This window comes from Mirounga leonina, unplaced genomic scaffold (assembly GCF_011800145.1).
Source record: "Mirounga leonina isolate KUSES-001 unplaced genomic scaffold, KU_Mleo_1.0 Mir_173, whole genome shotgun sequence".
Lineage (NCBI taxonomy): Eukaryota > Metazoa > Chordata > Mammalia > Carnivora > Phocidae > Mirounga > Mirounga leonina.
The window spans coordinates 41,832,808-41,858,458 of record NW_023270447.1 but is presented as its reverse complement, the minus strand read 5'-3'; the positions used below and the strand labels follow the sequence as shown (position 1 = coordinate 41,858,458).

Below are 25,651 nucleotides of genomic sequence, written 5' to 3'. Positions count from 1 at the left end.
TTAGTGGTAGTATACTATTTTTAGTTAATTCTGGAAGGAATATATGGTAGTATGATATAGGGGTTAAGGGTGCCAGACTGGTGAATCTCCACTCAGCAAGTTACTGGATTTTGCTCTGCTGTGGTTTTCTGATTTTTATTTATTTATTTATTTTTCTATAAAGGTGTTTTTTTTTTTTTTTATTTTATTTTTAAGTAATCTCTACACCCAACGTGAGGCTCAAACATGCAACCCTGAGATCAAGAGTCACATGCTCTTTACTGAGCCACCCAGGTGCCCCCACCCTTTTTTAAAAGTTTATTTAAGTAATCTCTACACCCAACATGGGGCTTGAACTCATGATCCCAAGACCAAGAGTCAAGAGCATGCACTTTTCTGTCAGGGAGCCCTGTCAGTGTCAGGCCTGATTTCCCGATTTTTAATAAAAAAGGGTGAGTTCAGTGCTCTGGTACTTAATAAAAGCTAAATGAAAGTTAACTGTAATAATGGCAATAATAAGAATTCTTATTGAGTTAGTTTCTGTTGTGAACTTAACATATTGACACGTGTGTGTGTTTAATTTATTCATATGCAAGATAGAACAATTTGGCTATAACTTTCCAATCTAGGATCAGAATGTCTACCTATGTGATAGTCCAGTTCCTTTAGAAAATAATAATTCCATCAGTTGTATATTATGAGTAAATTTTCCAAGTCCAAATATCAACTCAGTGACAAAATTCGATTCACTTTAGTGTATATTTGAGTGCCTAGCATTTGCAGAGCAATAGAGGTTATAAACAGATATATGAAATATAGTTCCTGTACTCAAGTATTATCAATTTAACAGGAAGGATTAGGAATAGAAATCTGCTTTTTTAGGACCCCAGGTGGGTAAAAGACCAGAAGAAACGAGTTCAGACTGGGTTAATAATGGAAGCAGAATGAACAGGAAAGCCAGTTTCAACACGTTAGGGAGCCAAGGGGACATAAATTGAATTACATACATACCTTGGTGGTGGTTATTGTTTTCATACCCAAGGATATCTAGGTTTGCAGTCTACCTGTATTAATTCTCTTTGCTGGTACTCCAGCATCTACAAGTGTATTACTTGTTAAAAACTCAGTATGTGTTGTATACGAAGAGAAATGTTTAATATTATTTCTGTAAGACAGGTATAAATAAAGTATGACCAGTGTTAGCATAGAGGTGGTAGAGGTCTTATCCCGCAGAAAAGAATTGGAAAAAACTTGGGGTGCCTGGGTGGCTCAGTCAGTTGGGTGTCCGACTCTTGATTTCAGCTCAGGTCATGATCTCAGGGTCATGAGATCGAGCCCCACGTTAGGCTCCATGCTGAGCATGGAGCTTGCTTGGGATTCTCTCTCTCCCTCTCTCTCTGCCAGAACCACCCCTCCAACTACTTGTGCTTTCGCTCTCAATCATAAGTAAGTAAGTAAATAAATGAATAAATAAATAAAATTGGAAAAAACTTCATGAAAGAATATCTGAGGGCGCCTGGGTGGCTCAGTCGTTAAGTGTCTGCCTTTGGCTCGGGTCATGATCCCAGGGTCCTGGGATTGAGTCCCACATCGGGCTCTCTGCTCCGCGGGAAGCCTGCTTCTCCCTCTCCCACTCCCCCTGCTTGTGTTCCCTCTCTTGCTGTCTCTCTCTCTCTGTTGAAAAATAAATAAAATCTTAAAAAAAAAAAAAGAATATCTGAGCTGGATTTCAAAGGATGCATGCGATTTTAGGTGAAGTTTAGGAGCTTTAGCGTGGTATCTTTGCACCATGCAAGGTCAAGGTATCAGCGTCAGTAGAGATTCAGAGTGAGGATTGTGCATGGCATCCTGGTGAAACAGTGAATGCCCATTGAGCAGAAACATGATCTATGTGCACGTTCTGTACTGGGAAATACACAATAGGAAGGTAGGTTGATGTCGTATTTGGTGGTCTGGGATGCCTTTAAGTTAAACAAATAATCGAGATCCATGAAAGGTTTTTCACACAGCAGGTGGTGGTGGTAGTGGTTGGCTATAGTACAGCTGGATTATCCACACAAATCCACACATTTGTGGGTTTATTTGAATTCATGTTTTGTCTCTTTCAGGACGTTCATGATTTATTACAAGACTATGAGTTAAAGTATTGTTATGTGGACAGAAATAAGCGAACAGGTAAGATTTCAATTTTAAGCACCTGGTTTCATTTTGATTCTAAATGTGTGCATTACTAAACAAAAAACTTTACTCTCTTTTCATTCTTAAGATAATCTCTGAAATTCATAAGCATTAAATCATATAAATGCGGGCGCCTGGGTGGCTCAGTTGGTTAAGCGACTGGGCCTTCGGCTCAGGTCATGATCCTGGAGTCCCGGGATCGAGTCCCGCATCGGGCTCCCTGCTCAGCAGGGAGTCTGCTTCTCCCTCTGACCCTCCTCCCTCTCATGCTCTCTGTCTCTCATTCTCTCTGTCTCAAATAAATAAATAAAATCTTTAAAAAAATAAAAAATAAAAAAAATCATATAAATGCTACTCACAATGTATTTTCTGAAGATAACATTAGTATCCTAAATTATAATCACAATAATTAATATGTATGTCACTAGAGACATTATTTTCATAAAGAATTTTCTAATATATGTTATGATATAATAAATTTTTATAGGCTTGTATCCTTCAGTTTTGTCACTGAAGTATATTTAACATACAGTGTTATATTTCAGGTGTATAACTTTTCTTTAGGTGTACAACATATTGATTCCACAATTCTATACATTACCCAGTGCTCACCACAATAAATGTAGTCACCATCTGTCACCATACAGCATTACAGTGTCATGGACTGTATTTCCCTATGCTGTACTTTTCATCTCCATCACTTATTTCATAGCTGGCAGTTTGTACCTCTTAATTTCCTTTATATATTTCATCCATCTCCCCCATAGCCCCTCAGGCAACCAGTTTGCTCTCTGTATTTGTTTGTTTTTGTTTTTTTAAGTAAAGCCTATGCCCAACCTGGGGCTCAAACTCATGACCCCTAGATCAAGAGTCACATACTCTACTAACAGAGCCAGTCAGGTACCTGTTCTTTGTTTTTGTTTATTCATTTGTTTTTTAGATTCCACATATTAGTGAAATCATATAGTATTTGTCTTCCTCTGTCTGACTTACTTTACTTAGCGTTACACCTTCTGGGTCTGTCCATGTGATTGCAAATGGCAAGATCTCATTCTTTTTTATGACCAAGTAATATTCTGTTGTGTATATATACACCATATCTTCTTTATCCATTCATCCATTAATGGACAATTGGGTTGCTTCCATACCTTAATTGTTGTAAATAATGGTGCAGTAAACAGGGGTGCATATATCTTTCCAAATTAATGTTTTCATTTTTTTTATTAAATACCCAGTAGTGGAATTACTATGACTATTACTAATTTTAATTTTTTGAGGAACTTCCATACTGTTTTCCACAGTGGCTGCACTAATTTACATTCCTATCCATAGTTCACAAGAGTTCCCTTTTCTCCTCATCCTCATCAACACTTGTTATTTCTTTATACTAGCTATACTGACTGGTGTGACGTAATACCTCATTCTGGTTTTGATGTGCATTTCCCTGATGATGAGTGATGTTGAGCATCTTTTCATGTATCTGTTGGCCATCTTTATGTCTTCTTTGGAAAAATGTCTATTCAGGTCCTCTGCCTATTTTTTAATCAGATTGGTTTGTTTTTTGGGGTTTTGGGGAGTTTTTGTTGTTGTTTTTTGGTGCTAAGTTGTGTAAATTTATGTGTTTGGGGTATCAACCCTTTATCAGATATATCATTTGCAAATCTCTTCTCCCATTCATTAGGTTATCTTTTTGTTTTGTTGATGATCTCCTTTGCTGGGCATATTATTTTTGTGTAGGCTCAGTAGTTTATTTTTGCTTTTGTTTCCCTTGCCTAAGGAGACATATCCATAAATATGTTGCTAAGGGTGATGTCCAAGAAATAATTGCCTTTTTTTTTTTTTCAACCATTAGGAGTTTTATGGGTTCAGGTCTCACATTTAGGTCTTTAGTTCATTTTGAGTGTATTTTGTGTATGGTGTAAGAAACTGATCCAGTTTCATTCTTCTGCATGTCGCTGTCTAGTTTTCCCAGCACCATGTATTCTTCCCTCCTTTGTTATAGATTAGTTGACCATATAGGTATAGGTTTATTTGGGGGCTCTCTGTTTCATTGATCTGTCTGTTTTTGTGCCAGTACCACACTGTTTTGATTACCACAGCTTTGTAGTAGATCTTGAAATCTGGGATTGTGATGCCTCCAGCTTTGTTCCTCTTTCTCAGGATTGCTTTGGCTTTTTGAGGTCCTTTGAGGTTCCATATAAATTTTAGGATTATTTGTTCTAGTTCTGTGAAAAATATTGTTCGTATTTTGTTAGAGATTGCATTAAATCTGCAGATAGCTCTGGGTAGTATGGGCATTTTGACAGTATTGGTTCTTCCAGTCCAGGAGCAGGAGATATCTTTCCATTTGTTTGTGCCATCTTCAATTTCATCATTGTCATAGTGTTCAGAGTACAGGTCTTTTACCTGCTTGGTTAAATTTACTCCTAGGCATTTTATTCTTTTTGGTGCAATTATAAATGGGATTGTTTTCTTTTTCTTTCCTGTTACTTCATTATTAGTGTACAGAAAGGCAATTGTTTTCTGTGTATTAATTTTGAATCCTGCAGCTTTACTGAATTCATTTATTCTAATAGTTTTTGGTGGAATCTTTAGGTCATCTGCAAATAGTGACAGTTTAACTTCTTCCTTACCAATTTGGATGAATTTTATTTCTTGTCTATTTGCTGTGGCTAGGACTTGCAGTACTGCATTGAATAAAAAGAATGGACATCATTGTCTTGTTTCTAATCTTAGAGAAAAAACTTTCATTTTTTACCATTGAGTATGATGTTAGTTGTGGGTTTTTCATGAATGACCTTTATTTAGCTTAAGGTATCCCCTAAACACACTTTGTTGACAGTTTTTATCATGAGCAGAAGTTGAATTTTGTCAAATACCTTTTCTGCATCTATTGAGATGATTGTATGATTTTTATTCTTTGTTTTGTTAATGTGGTTTATCACATTGATTGATTTGTGACTACTGAACCTCCCTGCATCCCTGGAATAAATCCCACTTGATCTAGGTGAATGATCCTTTCAGTGTATTGCTGAATACACTTGCTAATATTTTGTTGAGGATTTTTGCATCTATGTTCATCAGGAATATTGGTCTGTAATTTTCTTTTTTCATAGCATCTCTGTCTCGTTTTTGTATCAGGATAATACTGGCCTCATAGAATGTATTTGGAAGCTTTCCTTCCTCTTCTATTTTTTTTAAATAGTTTGAGGACAATCAGTATTAATTCTTGCTTAAATGAAAGGTAGAATAAACCTGTAAAGCAGTCTGGTCCTGGACTTCTGTTTGTTGGACGTTTTTGATTACCAACTCAACTGTTACTAGTAATTGGTCTGTTCAGATTTTCTATTTCTTCCTGATTGAATTTTAGAAAATGATATGTTTCTAGAAATGTATCCATTTCTTCTAGGTTGTCCAATTCGTTGGCATATAATTTTTTGTAGTATTCTCCTATAATCTTTCATATTTCTATGGTGTTGGTTGTTAATTCCCCTTTCATTTCTGATTTTATTTATTTGTATCCTCTCTTCTTTTTCTTGATGAATCTGGTTAAAAGTTGAACAATTTTATCTTTTCAAAGAACCAGCTCTTGGTTTCATTGATCTTTTCTATTTTTCTTTTAGTCCCTGATTTATTTCTGCTCTGATCTTAATATTTTCTTCCTTCTGGAAGGAAGGCTGGCTCTGGGCTTTGTTTGTTCTTCCTTTTCTAGTACCTTTAGGTATTAGGTTAGACGGCTTGAGAATTTCTTGTTTCTTGAGGTAGGTCTGTATCCCTATAAATTTTCCTATTAGAGCTGCTTTTGCTGTGACCCAAAGATTTTGGACCATTGTGGTTTTATTTTCATTTGTTCTCATGTATTTTAAAATTTCCTTTTTGGTTTCTTTATTCACCCATTGGCTGTTTAGTAGCATGTTATTTAGCTTCCATGTTTGTGGGGGGGTTTTTTGCATTTTTTTTCTTGTGATTGATTTCTTGTTTTATACCATGGTAATCAGAAAATGTATGTGATAGGATTTCAATTTTCCTGAATTTATTGAAACTTGATTTATTCTGGAGAATGTTCCCTATGAACTTGGAAAGAATGTGTACTCTGTTGGTTGTGGATGGAATGTTCTGTATATCTCTGTTAAGTCCATCAGCTCTAATGTGTCATTCAAAGACACTGTTTCCTTATTGATTTTCTGCCTGGATGATCTATCTATTGATGTAAGTGAGGTGTTAAAGTCCCTAACTGTTATTGTATTACTGTCAGTTTCTCGCTTTGTGTCTGTTAATATTTGCTTTATGTATTTAGGTGCTTCAATATGAAAGAAAATTTTTAAGACTTCACAAAATTTTGCATTACATGTAGTTGGGAAAAATAAAATATGTAGTTTGAAAATATTGTAAAAGTAAAAAACAAGAGAGAACATTGTAGTATCTTATAGTGGAAGTCCTTTTTTTAAAAAATTTTTATTTATTTATTTGAGAGAGAGAACATGAGTGGGGTGAGGGGCAGAGGGAGAAGCAGGGAGCCTGATGCAGGGCTTGATCCCGGAACTCCGGGATCACAAACCAAGCGGAAGGCAGACGTCCAACCAACTGAGCCATCCAGGCACCCCGTGGAACCCCTAATATAATTCCTATACTTTAATTTGAGTCACTGGTCTTGAAATTGGTTAAGTGGGTAGTGTCAGTATTAAAAAGCACCATGAAATAGTATAGAAATATGAGAGGGCATTGCATGTGGTAGGAGTATTAGTTCTTGATACTTTTGTTTTGGAAATGTGTATGTGTGTACCAAGTCACAGACCAAAAATATGTTCCTTACTGTGGACCATAGTCAAAAAAGTTTGAAAACAATGGCTTAGAAAATTATTTATTTCATTGTGTTATCTTCTAGCTTTTGTTACCTTACTGAATGGGGAGCAAGCCCAGAATGCAATTCAGATGTTTCATCAGTATTCTTTTCGAGGAAAGGACTTAATTGTTCAGCTCCAGCCAACAGATGCTTTGCTGTGTATTACCAACTTGCCCACTTCTTTTACATTAGAAGAGTTTGAAGAACTTGTTCGTGCTTATGGAAATATCGAGAGATGTTTTCTAGTCTACAGTGAAGTTACTGGCCATTCCAAAGGCTATGGATTTGTGGAATACATGAAAAAGGACTTTGCTGCAAAGGCTAGATTGGAATTATTGGGTAAACAATTGGGAGCATCAGCTCTGTTTGCACAATGGATGGATGTTAATCTATTGGCCGCAGAGCTCATTCATTCTAAGTGCCTTTGTATAAATAAACTCCCTAGTGACTACAGGGATTCAGAGGAGCTGTTGCAATTTTTTTCCAATATACATAAACCTGTGTTTTGCCAGGTATGTATTCTTGAGGTATCATTTGAAATATTTGAAAATTTCTGCCTATGTATTCTACATGCACTCACAAATTTATTATACCTATGTGAATATCACAATGGATAATCTAAGTCTTCTTTAGTCTGTGATGAAGACTTTGAGGTCACTCTAAATTTTAAGTCAATTCCTTTTGTGGATGAGTCAACCTATATTATTATATAGTTAAGTATGTCTTAGCAAACCCATCACTTACTCATTCACCTCGTTCCATCCATTTGTTGAGCCCTTCATCCATTGATCCATTCATCCATCCAAGTTTTACTTATTATCTTCTCTGTGCCAGACACTATATTGCTAAAAGTTAGAAATACAGAGAATAGAAACGTACTCTCTCAATACCTTACAAGTTTGTAGAAGATACTGACAAGCAAATAATTATAAATCCTGTATAAAGATAATGTAGTGGAAGATAGGAAAGTATTATGAAGTTTAAAAAGAATGTATAATTCTATGTTAATGGGATCATGGTGAGACATTTAGAGAAGATCCTGAAAACTGACAACACTGGTAAGAATTTTCATGTACTTGATCAGTAAAATTAAATATATTCTAAATAAACAAAAATATATACTGTATAAAGCTCCTTCCCTTGTAGGTGTTCAGTAGCAACTGATGAACTCTTTTCTCTCTTGCTTCCCTTAACTTCTTCCTTCCCTCTCTTCTCTCCTCCCATGCTCCTTTTCTTCTTACCCCCTATTCCCTGCCCCCACCACCCCACCATTTTTCTTTAATCATACATTTGTTGAGTCTCTAATATTACAGTAGAAAGTTTAGAGTTGTTATAGTTTTATATATATATAAGTTATATATATATCTCCACACACACACACACAGCCATATATATAATATATAACTATATATAATTATAATGTATTACATATCATGTTTATATAAATTTGTTTTATTTAGAAATAATATAGATTATACATAACTATGTAACTATATTTAATACATATAACTATATAGAAACAATAGATTAATGCTACCATCTTTTTCTTACATTTCTACCCCTCCAATCCCAATATATGCATCAAAGAAACCATCTAAGAGCATCATAAAATTAGAAAATTTTGTGACAGAGCTTTTATCAAATCTTTGCCCAGTTAGTTATTGAAAGGTGATAGATGGTGATATCTAATCCATATCCTTTTCTTGGATAGTAAAATTAGACAGTGATATTCTGTGGTCAAACAAAATTCTTTGTAGCTGTAGTTGAGGCCTTTGAAGCAAATGTGAGGGGAATACCTATTTATCACAACTTGTATTTGAATTATGAATCCCAGAGTTGGTAGGTACATGAGAGGTTCTCTAATCTAGGTTGCCAGGGGTAGAAAAAATGTTTGTTATATTATTTGTGAGTGACCATTTAGCTTCTATTAAAATGTTTCAAAATAATGGAAAATTAACTAGATCCGAAGTCAGACCATTACATATTTGAATGGCTTTCCTACTGAATTGAAATATTCCTCTTTAAAACTACTGATGCTGTGGACTTAGGTGATTTTGTCTTTTGAAAGAATTAAAATGGTATTATAATTTGTATAGGCATGAAAGCTATCATAATGAACGAGGAATAATAATGTTTCAAAAGTTCTCAAAAGATTAATAAAACAACTTTATGATGCCTTTATCAGTGGATCTATGAAATTCAGGCTCTTTTGCTTGGTAGGTTGACATGGACTATATTGAAGATAGTCTCTGATCTTGTGATCAAGGGACACCAAAGACTGATGGCTTTTACAAATCTGATTTTAATATCTGGTTTGGATTATAAGAGGAATGGGGTTGAGGAGAAGTGTTTGGAAGAGGTAGATGTTTTCCCTTTCTGTCATGTGTTTGGAAAAAGTTTTGTGGAAGAAAAGACATTTGAGGACAGTTTTAAAAAGGAAGGAAGAATGTGAAGGAAAAATAGAAATTTGGTCTAACGATACAAGAAAGTAAAGCTTCAGAAATAAGAGGCAGAAATTTAAAAAGACTGAGAAATTATTTAATTGTAATATTAACTTATGAGATGTGAAATCCAAACAAGTGTTGTAGATGTGTCTTCTCAAAGACATACCATGCTGAATTTTATCACATTTATCAGTTTATTGCGTGAATGTGTTTAAGATAATTCAGACTATTCAAAACTTAGAAACTTTTTAGTGTCTTATTTGTTCTTATTTTTGCTCTTTGTACCAGTCTTTACAGATCCAGGACTTTAGTATCTTCCTTTACACTCGTACAGGTGGGTGACTGGAAATAAATCGAGTTCTACATTGCAGGAGTTTATTTAGGGCACATCCAGAAATAAAGCTGGTGTGCTGCATATGGCATTTTAACAAACCTGGGGCACAGTTTTCCCAAATAAGGTTTGCGTTGGAATACTTGACCAAATTCCTAAGATCTGCCCAAGTTATTGAGTTAAAAGTTGAATATGGTTCCTCCTACTTTTCTTCTCTTGATAATACAAACTTTAATTTACATAGATATGTGGTCAAATAATTGTTCAGTATCTTTCATTGTCCATGTACCTGGTAAATTTATTTTAAAGAAAGTTTGTTATTGTGTTTCCATATATTTCTGTGTCTAAATTATCAGTTACACATCTTTCTTAATATAGAGGGAATATGATAATATTCCCTCTTTGGGAATTGCTTTGACTTTTAAAATAGAAAAATCAAAGAATTAAAAAGAAACTTGACAGAATCTTGTTTATCATCCCATCTTCAGGAAGGACTGTATAGAAACAGCTAGTGAACTTTTATTTTTATTTATTTATTTGTTTATTCACTTAAAAAGTAATTTCTACACCCAACTTGGGGCTCAAACTCACGACCCCAAGATCAAGAGTCACATGCTCTCCCAACTGAGCCAGCCAGGCATCCCACAACTAGGAAACTTTTAATTTTAGGGAGAAAGAATATATTATTTTCACCAGTATCATGCTCTGATACATTTGTTTTTGAATCTGAAAATTATATACTGAAAATAAATATTTCTAACTGAATATTAGAATTCTTTTAACAAAATGTATTAAATCAGCTTGCACAGGATGAAGGTAGTTATGTTGGTGGCTTTGCAGTGGTTGAATATAACACTGCGGAGCATGCTGAAGAGGTTCAGCAAGCAGCTGATGGTATGACCATCAAGGGAAGCAAAGTCCAAGTTTCCTTCTGTGCCCCCGGAGCGCCAGGGCGAAGTACGTTAGCAGCATTGATAGCAGCTCAACGTGTGGTAAGTCTATCGTTCTTTATTAGGATGTAGAAAAATTCTATTTTAATCTATCCAAACCAGTTGACCATTCATTGGGCTCTCATTATATTTCCATTACACAAAGACATTCTTCCTTTGAAAGAATTGGCTAAATGGTATCTCTGTCATGTCAAGCCAGGAGTCATTACAAAAGAAGAAATTGCATTTGGTAAAGTTTGTCCAAGTAAATTTTTTGAAGGAATGTTCTGTTCCAAATTTTGAGTGTCATGTCTCTTTTTTCAAAGTGTTCATAAGTATCCATAGTGCAAATACAGGAAGACATGTGCTTTGTTTTTGCTCACATGGCCCATTGTTACTACTTCTCTATCGTTAACTATCTGCTTATTCCTCTCTGGGCCTCTTTCATGTGGAAGTTCCGTGCAGATAGGGACTATTCCGGAAGTTCAGTTTTGACTCGAGGCACTTAGCATGGTAAATGCTTGTTGACTGAACTAAGGAAGGAATACAATTTTTTTTTTTTTAAGATTTTATTTATTTGACAGAGAGCGAGAGCAGGAACACAAGCAGGGGGAGTGGGAGAGGGAGAAGCAGGCTTCCTGTGGAGCAGGGAGCCCGATGCAGGACTTCATCCCACCTGAGCCAAAGGCAGATGCTTAACTGACTGAGCCACCCAGGTGCCCCGAAAGGAATACACTTTTGAGGGATGAGGGAAGAAGACTTCATGATGGAGGGCATTTGAGTGTGTGACATTAAAGTGTGATTTTGAAATGTATTGGGAGTAGAGGATAGGATTGCTAGTTAAATACAAATTTTGCATGAGACAGTATATTGAAAAAATTATTCTTTATCTGAAACCCAAGTTTAACTGGGCAGCCTATATTTTTACTTGCTAAATCTGACACCTGTAGAGTGAGTTGAACAAAAGCTTTCAAGCAGTAGAATGAGGCAAATTCGCATGCTTCAAGGCAGGTGAGTGGTGCAGGTGGAGGAGTGTAGGAAGGGATGCATGCTGAAATGGTAGGTTGATGCCAATTCGAGAGGACCATTGAGCACCGGGGGAATGGAGATTGAATTTGGTAAGCAGCGGGGAGCTTTTGAGGTATATAAACAAGGTAGTGATGGGATCAGAGTTAAGCCATCAAGACATTGGTCTGAAAGTGGTTCGTAGATGAACTGAGGAGGGAGGAAAAGAGAGGAGATTGCTCTTGGTTGCACATCTCTTTCCCTTCTCTTCCTGTTCTTTAACCTTACGTCTGGCCCTGGATCCCTCCTCCCTTCTTTCGTAGTTTGTCCTTCCCCTCTTCAGTTCTGTCATTCTCCTGCCCTTGCTTGCATGAGTCACAACTTCAGCTCTTCGACTGACAACATGGTGCCTCTGGTTAAATTGCCTCTGCTGGACCAGAGTCACTGAGTTTAGAATTCTGAATCCATGCAGTCACCTACTTCTACACCAGGGCACTGTGTCCTCTCGAAGAGAAACAAATACCTACGTGGCTTGGTGCTACTACACATGTGTAATATACATTAATGCCTGGTCCCCAGCAAAACTTTAGCTCATCATCTCTCATCAGCTGCTCTTTTCCATTCTCTACAGCAACTATCTCGAACCTTCACTCTGTTTCTGCCTTTGTCCTTTCTGTCAGCTGATCATGGCTCCTACTGTTTAGAAATACAAAGGTCATGTGCTGGATCATTCATTCAACTCTTCTCATACTGCCCCAGCAAATATGTCCCCATATTTAAAAAAAAGATTATTTATTTATTTGAGAGGGAGAGAGTGTGAGTGTGCATGGCGGGGGTGGGTGGGGAGGAGCAGAGGGGGAGGGAGAGAGAGAAACTCAAGCAGACTCTGAGCTGAGCATGGAGCCCAATGTGGGGCTCGATCCCGTGACCCTGAGATCACGACCTGAGCCAAAACCAAGAGTCGGACCCTTAATCTACTGTGCCACCCAGGTGCTCCTGTGTCCCTATTTTTACTTCCTTTTCTCTTCTGTAGCATTCATTCCACAGATACATACTGTGCACCCACTACATGCTAGGCACTGTTAGAGATGTTTATGATTCATCAGTGAACAAAATGGACAAAGATCCCCTCCTTGGAGGAAGAGCCATGCCTCATCCTGCCAGTGCTGGGGCTCATGACCATGTCTGCCATCTCCAAGGATCTTGATCCTTACCTTTCTACTTACTGCCTACTTCTTGCTACCCTAGCTCCATCCCATCTGCTTATAAACATGTTCAGATCCTTTCCTTTAACAAATGCTCTCTACATACTGACCTTTATATTACTCTTCCTTCACCCCTGGAGCTTCTTGAACAATTAGGCCCCACTTCCTTTCATCATGTCTTCATTTCTCTCTCAGCCTGATGCACTGTGGTTTCTGCCTCCGCTATTCATATGAACCTGTTCTCATTAAGATTAATAAGAGATTTCTCCGTCTTCAGGTTGAATAGATGCTATTCAGTCTTTTATTGCTTGGTCTCTCTAAAAGTCTCCACTCTAGAATTCTACCCCACCATTCTTCTTCTGCCTAACCGTTCCTTCCACTTCTTCTTTTTTCCTAAGGGTTGGTATCAGTAGACATGTGTATTTGGCTTTCTCACTTTCTTCTCCTTGTGTACTCCAACAGCCCCAGTTACTGCCTATCAGCAATGACTTGCAAGTGCCTATTTTTGAACCCATTTGCCCTTAGCACAAAATCTGTATTTCCAAATGATTATTAAGCATCCCACCTTCATGTTCTATAAGTAGTTCAATTTCAACATTCCCAAAAGAAAACTCTCTTTTCTCTGGAACTTGCTTTTCTATGTTCTGTGATGTTGGGCTGGACTTGCTGAGTTTACAATTCTGAATCCATCCAGTCGCCTACCTCTGCACCAGGGCACTCTGCTCCCTTGGAGAAGAACAAACACCGACATGGCTTGATGTCACTACACATGTGTGACATACATGTACAATTCTGTGTTCTGTATTTGGCACCCGTTCCCCCAAACTAAAATTATCTGAATCAGCAACTCAATCTAGATGTTGAAAATATTAGCAAATCCTTTCAGTTGCACATCCTGACATCTCTTCAGTCCTTGAGGCTTGTCAGCATCTTCGTTACTTTACTCAGGATCTCCTCTTTTCTCACCTAGACAATGAAAATAATCTCTTGTGTAGTCACCACTACCATTCGTCTTCCACAGTGCCTCGAGACTGATCTTTTCCATCCTCAAATCAGATTGCATCATTTGCTTCCTTAATATTCTTTAATGCCTGCATAAGTTCAGGTTCCTTTGCATGGCGTGCAGGGCCCTTCATGATTGAATATCAGTGATGATGAGAAATCTTAAATGTTTCTCAATCTTAAAAGTAATGCATTTGCATTGATGCTTTCGACAGATTCTTGGTTTTCTGAGATTAAAAAAAAATCATGAATAGGTACTGAAATTTATCGAAGTATTTCTGTAACTATTGAGACAATCATGTGATTTCTTCCTAAATCCATTCATGTGCTGAATCACACTGATAGATTTCCTAATGTTAAACCATCATTCCGTTATAAACTCTAATTGATAACATTTTTTTCCAGTGCATTGTTTGATTTGATTGGATAATATTTTATTTTGTTATGTGCACATGTGCTCATAAGTGAAAAATGCGTAAAATCTTTTGTACCATCACTTATTTTGGAATCAAGGGAATACTGACCTCATTAAATGATTTAACTATTTTTTCTCCTTCTCCCCCTTTTCTTTCTATTTCATGGATCAACTCATGTAAAATAGGGCTTACCTGTTCTTTGAAAGTGTGAGAAGTCTCATCCATGAAAGCATGTAGACCTAGTCCTGGAGCCTCATACAGAGAGAAACCATTGGTTACCACTTAAGTTTCTTCTACAGATATTTAGATATTTTAGGTTTTTTTAATAAAGATAAACATTTTCAGTGCATTTTATTTTTTTTTTTTAATTTTATTTATCTAATTGACAGAGAAAGAGAGAGACAGTGAGAGAGGGAACATAAGCAGGGGGAGTGGGATAGGGAGAAGCAGGCTTCCTGAGGAGCAGGGAGCCCAATGCGGGGCACAATCCCAGAACCCTGGAATCATGACCTGAGCCGAAGGCAAACACTTAACAACTGAGCCACCCAGGTGCCCCAGATATTTTAGTTTTATTTTTCTCTCTGTGGCATATTGGCATTTGATTATATTCTATAGATTCATCCATTTTGTCTACGTTTTCAAATTTATTGGCACATACTCATTTATAATATTATTTTTAAAATTTGTTCTGTCTTCATGCTCCTGAAGTCCTGGGATTGAACCCCGCATCAGGCTCCCTGCTTGGCTGGGAGCCTATGTCTTCCTCTCCCTCTGCCCCTCACCCCACTTCTGTTCTCTCTCTCACTCTCTCACATAAATAAAACCTTTAAAAAAATAAAATTGTTCCATTTAGTTCTCATTTTTGTTGTGTATTTTATTTGCATTTTTTTCTCTTTGATTTTTTTTTTTTTAGAGAGAGCGCAAGAGTGCACACGAGTTGGGCAGGGGGCAGAAGGAGAGAGAATTCCCGAGAGAGAATCCCAAGCAGACTCCACACTGAGCACGGAGCCTGAAGCGGGGCTCAATTGATCCCATGACCCTGAGATCATGACCGGAGCCGAAATCAAGAGTTGACACTTAACCGATTGAGCCACCCAGACACCCCTTCTTTGATCAGTCTTACAAAAGATTTCCCTGTTTTGTCGAAACAAAGCTGTTTCGCTTTTGTTCTGTTCATTATTTCTATCTTTTGCTTATTTCTGCCCTTTTAAAATTTTAATTCCAGCATAGATAACATAGTGTTTTATTAGTTTCAGGTGTACAATATATTGATTCAACAATTCTATACATTACTCAGTGCTCCTCATGATAAGTGTACTCTTAATCCCCTTCACCTAATTCACCCACCCCCCACCTACCTCCTCTCTGGGAACCATCTGTTTGTTCTCTACAGTGAAGAGTTTGTTTCTAAGTTTGTCTCTTTGTTTTCTTTGTTAGTTTCATAAATTCCACCATGGGGTATTTGTCTTTCTCTGATCTATTTTGCTTAGCATTATACTTTTTAGATCCATTCATGTTGTTGCAAATGGCAATATTTCAATCTTTTTTTGGCTGAATAATATTCCTGTGTGTGTGTGTGTGTGTGTATCTCATCTTTTCCTTATCCATTCATCTATCAGTGGACACTTGGGCTGCGTCCATATCCTGGCTATTATAAATAATGCTTCAATAAACATAGGGGTGTATGTATTTTTTCAAATTAGTATTTTTGTATTCTTTGAGTAAATACCCAGTAGAGGAATTACTGGATCATACAGTAATACTATTTTAAATTTCTTGAGTAACCTCCATACAGTTTTCCACAGTGCCCTTATCTTTATAATATCCTTGTTTTGTTTTGTTTTGTTTTCTTCTTTGGGTTTACTCTTTCTCCTCTGTCTTTATTGGTATTAATACTTAGCACCTTTGTTTTCAATCTGTATTGTTTTCTGATTAATGTATTTAAATCAAGTTTCTTTTTAACTAATGCTATACCTATGTATCCTAAATTTTATTTTATTTTGGCTTTTTAAGTTTTTCTTTCATTTCTAGTTAATATACAGTGTTATATTAATTTCAGGTGTATGATATAGTGATTCCACAACTCTATACAACGTGTCATAAATTTTAGATTGTGTTACAAATTGTTCTATGATTTCCTTTTCCACATAAAGCTTAATTACTTTTGTTTCTGTTTTTCAGTTTATATCCACTTAGGAATTTTAAAAAACTATTCTTCTGACATAGATTTGTAATTTATTGCATTGTGGTCAGAGAATCTAGTCTCTAATGTTGATTTGGGGGGAGGGGATATTGTGGCTGCATTTTGCTTTGGTGCATGGTTACTTTCTGTGAATGTGCCACGTATGCTCAAAAACAATCCAATCTATGTTTGTGGGTTACAAAGTTATATGTGCATATATGTGTGTATAAATATTAGTTTGAGCTTATTAATTGTGACTCAAGTCTTCTTATCTTTGCTTATTTTTTTCTGTTTGATCTGTCAGTGTCTGAGGGGAATGTATTAGAAGTTATCATGTAGAATTGTTGGGTTTTCTTTTTCTCCTTATTCTATTAGTTGTTTCTCCATAGATAGATAGGTATAGGTATTATTAATTATTAGGTACACATTTGTTTATAGTCATATTGATTATTTTACCCCTCTATATGTTTTTCTGATGTTAGAGTTGCTACTTCAACTTTCTTTTAGTTTATATTTGCCATCCCTTTATTACCAACCTTTCTGTACATTTTATTTTAGGTATGTGTCTTATAGCTAACATGTTGCTCTAAAAACATGTTTTAAAAAATCAAATTTAAAAAATCTGTCTTTAATTGGTACATTTAGACTACTTAAATATGTAGTGATGACTATTCTCTTATATCATGTTTTCTTTTAACTATGCTTTTTTCTTCCATTTTCATTTTCCATCTACTATTGGATAAATAAGAATTTTCTTCGAGTGTGGGTTGTCCTGGGGAGCAGGTGGGAATAGGTAAGCATCTCTGGGACAGGAAGAAGGAAACCCCTCAGCCAGCAAGCCCGCATGTGCCTTCCTTAACGTCACCCCTTCAAAAGTGAAAATTAAATGGAATTCTGCATTTTCCACCTGAGGATGGCAGTTTGAGAATTAAACTGGCTGAGTGCGTACCGCTGTTGGAGCAGTGGTCAACAAAGGACAGCTTGTATCGACTGACAGTTGGATTCTTGGCTGGTCCATTTCATACAAATTCTTCTCTAGAAAGGCAGGGACCTGTGTCCTGTGTCTTGGTATTCCTCCTCGGCATCAATCATACTCTTTCACACTAGACACCAAATGTTTGTTAAATGAGGTTTTTAGATTATCTGAGGCCCCTAAGATCAAGAAGCAGTTGGAGGGCTAAGGTTTTGTAGATGAGAAAAAAAAAAAAGCCATAGACAATAACTACTAAAAAAAAAAGGAAAAAAAAATTTCTTCTTCGCATTTGAGAATAATGTGTTCTGTCTTTATCCTATTGGTGATTGCCCCTAACTTATTTATATCCCTAGATTTATCAGTATCCCTCTCTTCCCACTTAAGTCAATCTTACCTCCATCTTACTTCCTCCTTCCTTATCCCACCTACCACCATATTGGTGTCTACATTTTAATTTTAGGATTTCCTAAAGTATTTTTTTTCCATGGTACTGGGTTTTATATGCAAGAGTGAAATTAACTATGCTATTACATACCTTCATTTGCACATATCATGTAATATTGTCTTGAATTTACTGCATCTCATGTCTCATTTTCAGAGAAGTTATTAATGTAAAAACTTTTGAGAATTTGTGTAGTTGGGAATATTTTTATTTCTTTCACATATTTAAATAATAGCTGAATATAAAAATATTAAAAATGTAGATTCAAAATTGTTCCTTTGGCACTTCAGAAATACTAATTTGTTGTCTTCTTAAATCCACTGTTGATGCTTTGAGGAAGAAGATGGTATTAATTCATTTCTTGTTCCTTTGGAAATACGTTCTTTCTCAGTAGAAGCTTCTAGCATTTTTTCTTCAGCTTTGATGTTCTTAAGTTTCAAACCCAAAAATGTGACTAGGTGTGTTTTTTCCTTATACATCATCTTTGGAATGCCGTAACCCCTTTCATTCCATGTTCTTTAATTTTTCTTTAATAACAAATTTTCAGCCATCATTTCTTCAAAGATCCCCTTCTTCTTTCTTCTCCTTCAGGGACTCCTATTTTATACAGGTTGACACTTCCGGCCTCTTTATTGCCTTCCTTTTTCTCTTTTGCTTGTATTTCTTATTTCCGTGTTTTGTTTATTTGCGTTTTCCACTTCTTTATCCTTTGCCTGTGTCTTCTTAGAGCTTTCTTTTGAACTGATCTTTCAAGGCACTCTTTTGTTTTTCAACCACACATATTCTACTATTTATCTGTTCAAGCACAGGATGGAGGTTAAGAATAATGCTCTGTATGAGTTTCTTCAATTTCCTTGTCTATAGAATAGTGATAATAGTAACATGCTGTAGAGTTGTTTAGGACTATGTGATATAATCCACGTAAAGTGCATAGAATGATGTCAAGTATGCAGTGGGGGCTGCTTTTTTTTTTTTTTTTAACATTTATGTTTTTCATACCCAGTATTTCTAATTATTCTTTGTAACTGCTTGTCCTTGATTCACGTTACTAACAACAAATTTTTAAGGGTATCGATTATGTCTGTTACTATGTAGTGTTCTTATCATTTCGTATCCATTAATTCTGGTTTGTCTATTACAGGTGGTTCAGTTTGTTACTTATAATTTTTAATGGCTACATTCTCCGGATGTCTAGCTGTGTTCTGTGAATACATATTTCCCTGGGAGGGTTTCAGTGTCCTCATATGTGAGTGTTTAGAGGTCGAGGGAGTGAAGGATGGACAGGTGAGAGCAAAAGCCTGTTCATTTGAGCTAGGGTTTAGTGAATGCAGATGAGGAGCTAGGGCTGAGAACCTCTCCTTTACTGTCTGTCCTTGACTACAGCCCTTTTCCCACCCCAACCAGATAACACTGCGCCTCGGAGAAACTCTTAATTCAGTGGTCCTGTGACTGTCACTGGGTTAATGCTGCTGGTTTCCCTCTGTGTGCTGGCCAGGAGAGCCCTCATTACAGTTGCACAATCAAAAGCCCGTCCCCAAACTGGCTGTAGACCCAGGCTCTCTCATGCTCCCTGCGGAAGTCTCTCCCTCCACATCGAGACCCGCCACCTTCTATCTCTCTAAGGGAGTTCTCACAGATTTTGTCTGGTTCTCAGATCTGTCACCCTTTCCCTCTCATGTTCACAGTATCTGGATTTAGAGAGGGATTCCACTCCTATTATTAGTTCTCCATTTTGTTATGACTACAAGTTTATAGTATTTTATAACTGTATATTAATATTCTCATCTATCAGGTTAGTTTTTGAAACAAAACAATTTCATATTTTTAGGAAGCTACCTAATCACATGTATGTGAGTGCAGTTCAGCTTTGTCTCAGAAGATGAAGTTAATGAAGACTTTTATTATAAAAAAAATTGGGGGGGCGCCTGGGTGGCTCAGCCATTAGGCGTCTGCCTTTGGCTCAGGTCATGATCCCAGGGTTCTGGGATCGAGCCCTGCATCAGGCTCCCTGCTTGGTGGGAGGCCTGCTTCTCCCTCTCCCACTCCCCCTGCTTGTGTTCCCTCTCTCGCTGTGTCTCTCTCTGTCAGATAAATAAATAAAATCTTAAAAAAAAAAATTTTTTTAAGGCAACCCACATTATTATGCTTTAGATAAACATTATAGTACGGCTCTTCTGTAGTATGAGGTATTCATACTGTATCAACAAATTATCTCCCCATTAATAAATTCAGATTCCCTTGAAATTTTTCTACTTGTATAAAGAGATTTATCTTACTAAATTGTTAGTCCTCTTAAAGCCAATTTGTATTTCATGGGGACATTTTATGAGGATTTCAATATATGATGTATAGTAGAATATCTTAGCATTATAATTAAGAATTGTGATAGAATATATACAAAAATGTATCATGTAAAGCAATTTGCATTTATCATAAAGATCAGAGGAGTGAGAATTTTTGGAAGAAACCTTTAAAATTTCATCTTTTGTACTTATCCTTGTTCTAATGTTTCCTGTTTCTATATTTATTGAAGATGCACAGTAATCAAAAAGGCTTACTTCCAGAGCCAAATCCTGTACAAATTATGAAAAGTTTAAACAATCCTGCCATGTTACAAGTTCTTCTACAACCCCAGCTCTGTGGGCGAGCTGTTAAACCAGGTAAGCACATGGATACAGATTAAATATAGAATGTTGGCATGAAGCCAATTTGTGCTGTTTTGCATGAAAAACACAGTAAATTAGTCCAAAAATATTTTTCTAGGACTTGTCAGTGAATTTTAATTAATGATCTGAACTGATAATAGGTTTTCACTATTTTTGGTAGATACAGTCTGCTTATGCGTTTCCTAATTTCTTTTTAGTAAATGTTAAATATTAAAACCAGCTTAGCTCGTGGTTGACAGGAATTTAGAGACCAGATAATTAACACATTGTGTTGTTATGGATTGTATCAACAAAGGATATGCTACTTTTCCATGTAATATTTTTAGTAGCAGAATTACTTTGTTCAGACGTGTTAAAGGTATGTTTCCTCTTTCCTCTTTTCTGTTGAAAAGATGTTTCACTCTGTGGAAAATGACAAAAATATTATGGAAATCTTTATAATATTGGTATATACTGAATATCTACCTATTTAGTATTCTTCCTCTGGTAAGAGCCCACCTCTTGGAATGCACAACTATACATACATAAAATTTATGTTTTAGCATTATGAAGAAGTGAATTTTTATATTCAACACTAAAGTTTAGCATAAAAAATGTTTAAATATACTTATTGTTTCAACCCCAACTGGTCTAACACCAACTAGTGGACTGCAATTCGGTTCTGGCACTAACTATCCAGGGTTAGCACAGACCCCACAAGTTAAGGGCTTAGTCATCCACAGGTCCGCTCCTGCTTCATGCACCAGCTGCAAGCTCAGGGGGTCCCCCAAACTACCTGTGTTTCTGACCAACTGGCCACAGATTTGGGAGGTTCTTGTTTGATGATTTGCTAGAACAACTCACAGAACTTAGGGAAGCACTGTACTTATAATTATAGTTTTATTATAAAGGATAGAACTCAGAAATGGCCAAGTGAAGATACTCTTACAGCTAGGTCTAGGAGGGCCCCGAATGCAGAGCTTTTATGCTCTTTTCCCCTGAATCAGGGCATACTACCCTCCCAGCACATCTGTGTATTCATCAACCAGGGATCTCCACTGAATTAAATTTGGCGTCCAGAGTTTACTGGAGTTTCATTATGTAGACCTGAACCTCCGGTTTCCCTCCACTGTCTGGAGATCAGGAGGTCTGACTGACACCGCGGGACCCAACGCTCCAGCCCTCTAATCACATGGTTGGTGTTTCTGGCATTGACCAGCGCCATGGCAGGGTCCACCTTGAGTCACCTCATTAGCATAACAAAGACACTCCTATCACTTAGAAAATTCTAAGTATTTAGAGATTTCCTTCCAGGAACCAGAGACAAAGACCAGTTAAATTTTTTATTATACAACAATATTCGTAGTAAGTATATCCTACAATCATCAATTATTTGTGTGTAAGAAGCAGCGTTAAAGGTTTTCTGGCTCAGCCTATTACATAATCAGATATCTTTTCTACAGTTTTAATGGTATAGAGATATGTGTTTATGTCTTGACCACTCAAAGCATAAGAGGCTCATTATTTCCCAAGGCAACCTATTCCCTAGTTGGACAAATTTAATAACGAGGTTTGGTTTTTTTTATATTAGATGGTAAACCCTAAAATTTTAGTGACTTATTCTAGTTCTTCCTCTGAAGAAACACAGAATAAGTCTATTGCTTCTTCCCTAAGAAAGGACTTCTAATAATATTTGAAGACCACTATCATGAAACCTTAGTCATCTTTTTGTTTTCCCTGTCTTTTATTCTCTAGGTCAGTGGTCTTTTTGAAATTTATTTATTTTTTGGTGGTGCCTGGGTGACTCAGTCATTAAGCGTCTGCCTTCGGCTCAGGTCATGGTCCCAGGGTCCTGGGATCAAGCCCCGCATCGGGCTCCCTGCTCCGCGGGAAGCCTGTTTCTTTCTCTCTCCCACTCCCCCTGCTTGTGTTCCCTCTCTCGCTGTGTCTCTCTCTGTCAGATAAATAAACGAAATCTTTAAAAAAAAATTTATTTTTTGACTATGCAGCGCTATCAGTGAATTTTGAGCAGAGCTCCAATATATACACTGTATGTATCAATTATATGTCAGTTATATAAATGTACCCTTGTTAACCCATATATTAAGAAATGATAAAGCTTAGTATTTTTATTTAAAGATGAAAGTAAATATGAACAAGAGTTCTAGTAATTTTTTCTACACCTCATAAATTTCTTTGGAGATTACAGGTCTATATTTGACTTTCTATAACATGTGCTAGGAAATACTCTCTAGTTTCCCCAACTAGCTGTCCTCCTGTAGATATTAGCCTAGGTTTTCTGGGCTGTCCAGAAATATGGTGTACACAGACATGAACATATCCTGTGAATGGGTTTTGAACACAGAATGTGGTGAGATTTCTTTCCTATGATCATTATATTTCTGTTAATACAGTCCAAGATTGTGTTAGTGTTTACAGGCAGGATATCATGCTCCTTGGGTCTTTTAGAAAGTATTGGCCACACCTTTGGACTCTAGGCTCTCTTAAGTAACTCCTCTCCAGTATTGGGTTTTGTTTTGTTTTGTTTTTTTCTTTTCATATAGTAGAGAATATACATTCTCTAGATTGCCTTTCTACTCAGATTGATGTATGGCATTAGATATTATGCTTATTTTATTTTATTTTATTTTGATATGCTTATTTTAGGGCAAGTTTCACAATTTTTAAAAAAGATTTTATTATTTGGGCGGGGGGAGAGAGAGAGCACGAGTGGGGTGAAGGGCAGAGGGAGAAGCAGACTTCCCGCTGAGCAGGGAGCCAGATGTGCAATGTGCGGCTAGATCCCGGGATTCTGGGATCATGACCTGAGCCAGAGGCAGACACTTAACCAACTGAGCCACCAAGGCGCCCCTGGTTTCACAATTTTAAATAAGATCTTCTACTATCACACCGATGGAGAAATTATTTCACCAAGTATGGCTTTTTGTTTGTGTGGTGTGGCAAGGGAGGAGGATGAAATCTACTTCACTTGAACACATGCAAAGCTTCTGGAGGATGTATGGAAAGTTTCTTCGTGTTCAGGAAAGACAAAGTGTCTTGTTAGTCAATAAGTTCCATCTGTATTTCCTTCACTGTGTCCTTTTTTTTTTTTTTTTTAAGATTTTATTTATTTATTTGACAGAGAGAGACACCGGAGAGGGGAAACACAAGCAGGGGGAGTGGGAGGAGAAGCAGGCTTCCTGCGGAGCAGGGAGCCTGATGTGGGGCTCGATCCCAGGACCCTGGGATCATGACCTGAGCCGAAGGCAGACGCTTAACGACTGAGCCACCCAGGCGCCCGAACACTATGTCCTTTCTATCTTAACTCTGTCCCTTACTATACTTTGAGCTACTCACAGAGGGCTCAGAGCAAGCTAAGAATTATAATTCCTTATGTTTATATGAAATGTAGTATATATAATATGCTTATATTTATACCCTTGTTTTATTTTTCACATAATTCACACATATTTACTTGTTTATAGTTTGCTCTCCCACTAGAATGTAAGTTCCATAATTGCAAAGATTTATGTCTTGTTCATCTCATGCACCTAAAACAGCACTGTTTTTTATAATGAAAGGGACTTAATTATTTATTTACAGATGAATCCCCTTCCGCTACATCTCTGTTCCACAACTCACACATACCTGCTTACTCACATGTGGTCTGGTCCTGTAAATTCCTGACTACTCTTGTCTGCCTTTTCTGTCTAATCTGTACGCTTTCCTGTCAGACTGACTTTCCTCCCAGGCCCAATTTGCTTATGTTACTCTGACCATACCGGTCTTTTCTCTTCAATCCAGACCTTTTAACCACCTTCAAAAATACAATACAGTGTAAATATTCTAGACTTCTTTCTTTATATATGTGTGTGTGTCCATTTTAAATTTTACGTAGTGTGTGATTTGTTGTAGTCTTATAAATTATATTTTTAACAGCTTTATTGAGGCATAATTGCATATGAATTGGCACATAGAGTGTAAAAAACGATGTCTTGACATGTATAAAATTATAAGTGTAGATAAATTTTGAAATGTTTATCGCCATAATCAAAATAATGAACATATTTATTACTCTCAAAAGTCTCCTCTGGCCTTTTGTAATCTCCCTCTCCTCCGTCCCCAGGAAAATACTGATTTGATTTCTGTCACTCTAGCTTGTATTTCTAGAAATTTCTATAAGTGGAATCATACAGTATGTACTGTTTGGCTTCTTTTCACTCAGCTTACTGAGATTCATTTATGTTGCTGCATGTATCAATAATTTTTTTTTCTTTTTAATGAGGAGTAGTATTCCATTCGATAATTTGCATATTCATTGACTTGCTGATGAACATTTAGGTTATTTCTAGTTTGGGATTATTACAAATAAAATTTCTGTGAACATTTGTGTACTAGTGTTTACATAGGCTTATGCTTTAATTTCTCGCCAGTAAATTAGTCATGGAATGGCTGGGGCATATGGTAGATGTATGTTTAAGTTATAGGAAACTCTGCCAACTGTTTTCCAGTGTGGTTAGACCACTTTGTATTCTCACCCAACACTGTCTAGGACATCAGTGTGCTCAGTCTTCTCACCAACACTTGACATGTTAGTGCTTTAATTTTAGCCTGTTTTATGTTTTCTGTTTTATGTCGTGCTATCTCACTGTGATTTTGAGTATTCTTTTTGACTGATGATTTTGAACATCTTTTAATATGCTAATTAGCCATCTTTATATCTTTTTGTTATATCTTTTTAAATATTTTGCACATTTTAAAATTGAGTTATCTTTTTCTTGTTAGGTTATAAGTGTTCTTTATTCTAGATGCAAGTCTGCTGTTGTATACATGAGTTTGCAAATATTTTTTCACTCCATAAGATGTCCTTTATTAACAATGTCTTTTGAAGAATAAAACTTATTATTTTGGTGAAGTCCAATTTATTATTTGTTATAATTTGTACATCTTTTGTCAGATTTAAGAAATCTTTGCCAAATTTAAGGTCATTAAGATGTTCGCTCATATTTGAGAAGTTTTATAATTTGACCTTTTATATTTAAATCTATGGTTCATTTTGAGTTAATTTTTATTTATG

General features: G+C 36.5%; 1 protein-coding gene across 1 annotated transcript in view; it reads left to right on the top strand.

The window, feature by feature from the left end:
- Positions 1 to 25,651, top strand: part of RAVER2 (ribonucleoprotein, PTB binding 2) — a 93,851-nt gene that overhangs the window by 26,021 nt on the left and 42,179 nt on the right. The window contains exons 2-5 of the mRNA XM_035018362.1: positions 2,088 to 2,154; positions 7,043 to 7,512; positions 10,576 to 10,767; positions 20,463 to 20,589. Of these exons, the coding sequence (XP_034874253.1) occupies positions 2,088 to 2,154; positions 7,043 to 7,512; positions 10,576 to 10,767; positions 20,463 to 20,589 (856 nt within the window). The remainder of the gene's footprint in view (positions 1 to 2,087; positions 2,155 to 7,042; positions 7,513 to 10,575; positions 10,768 to 20,462; positions 20,590 to 25,651) is intronic.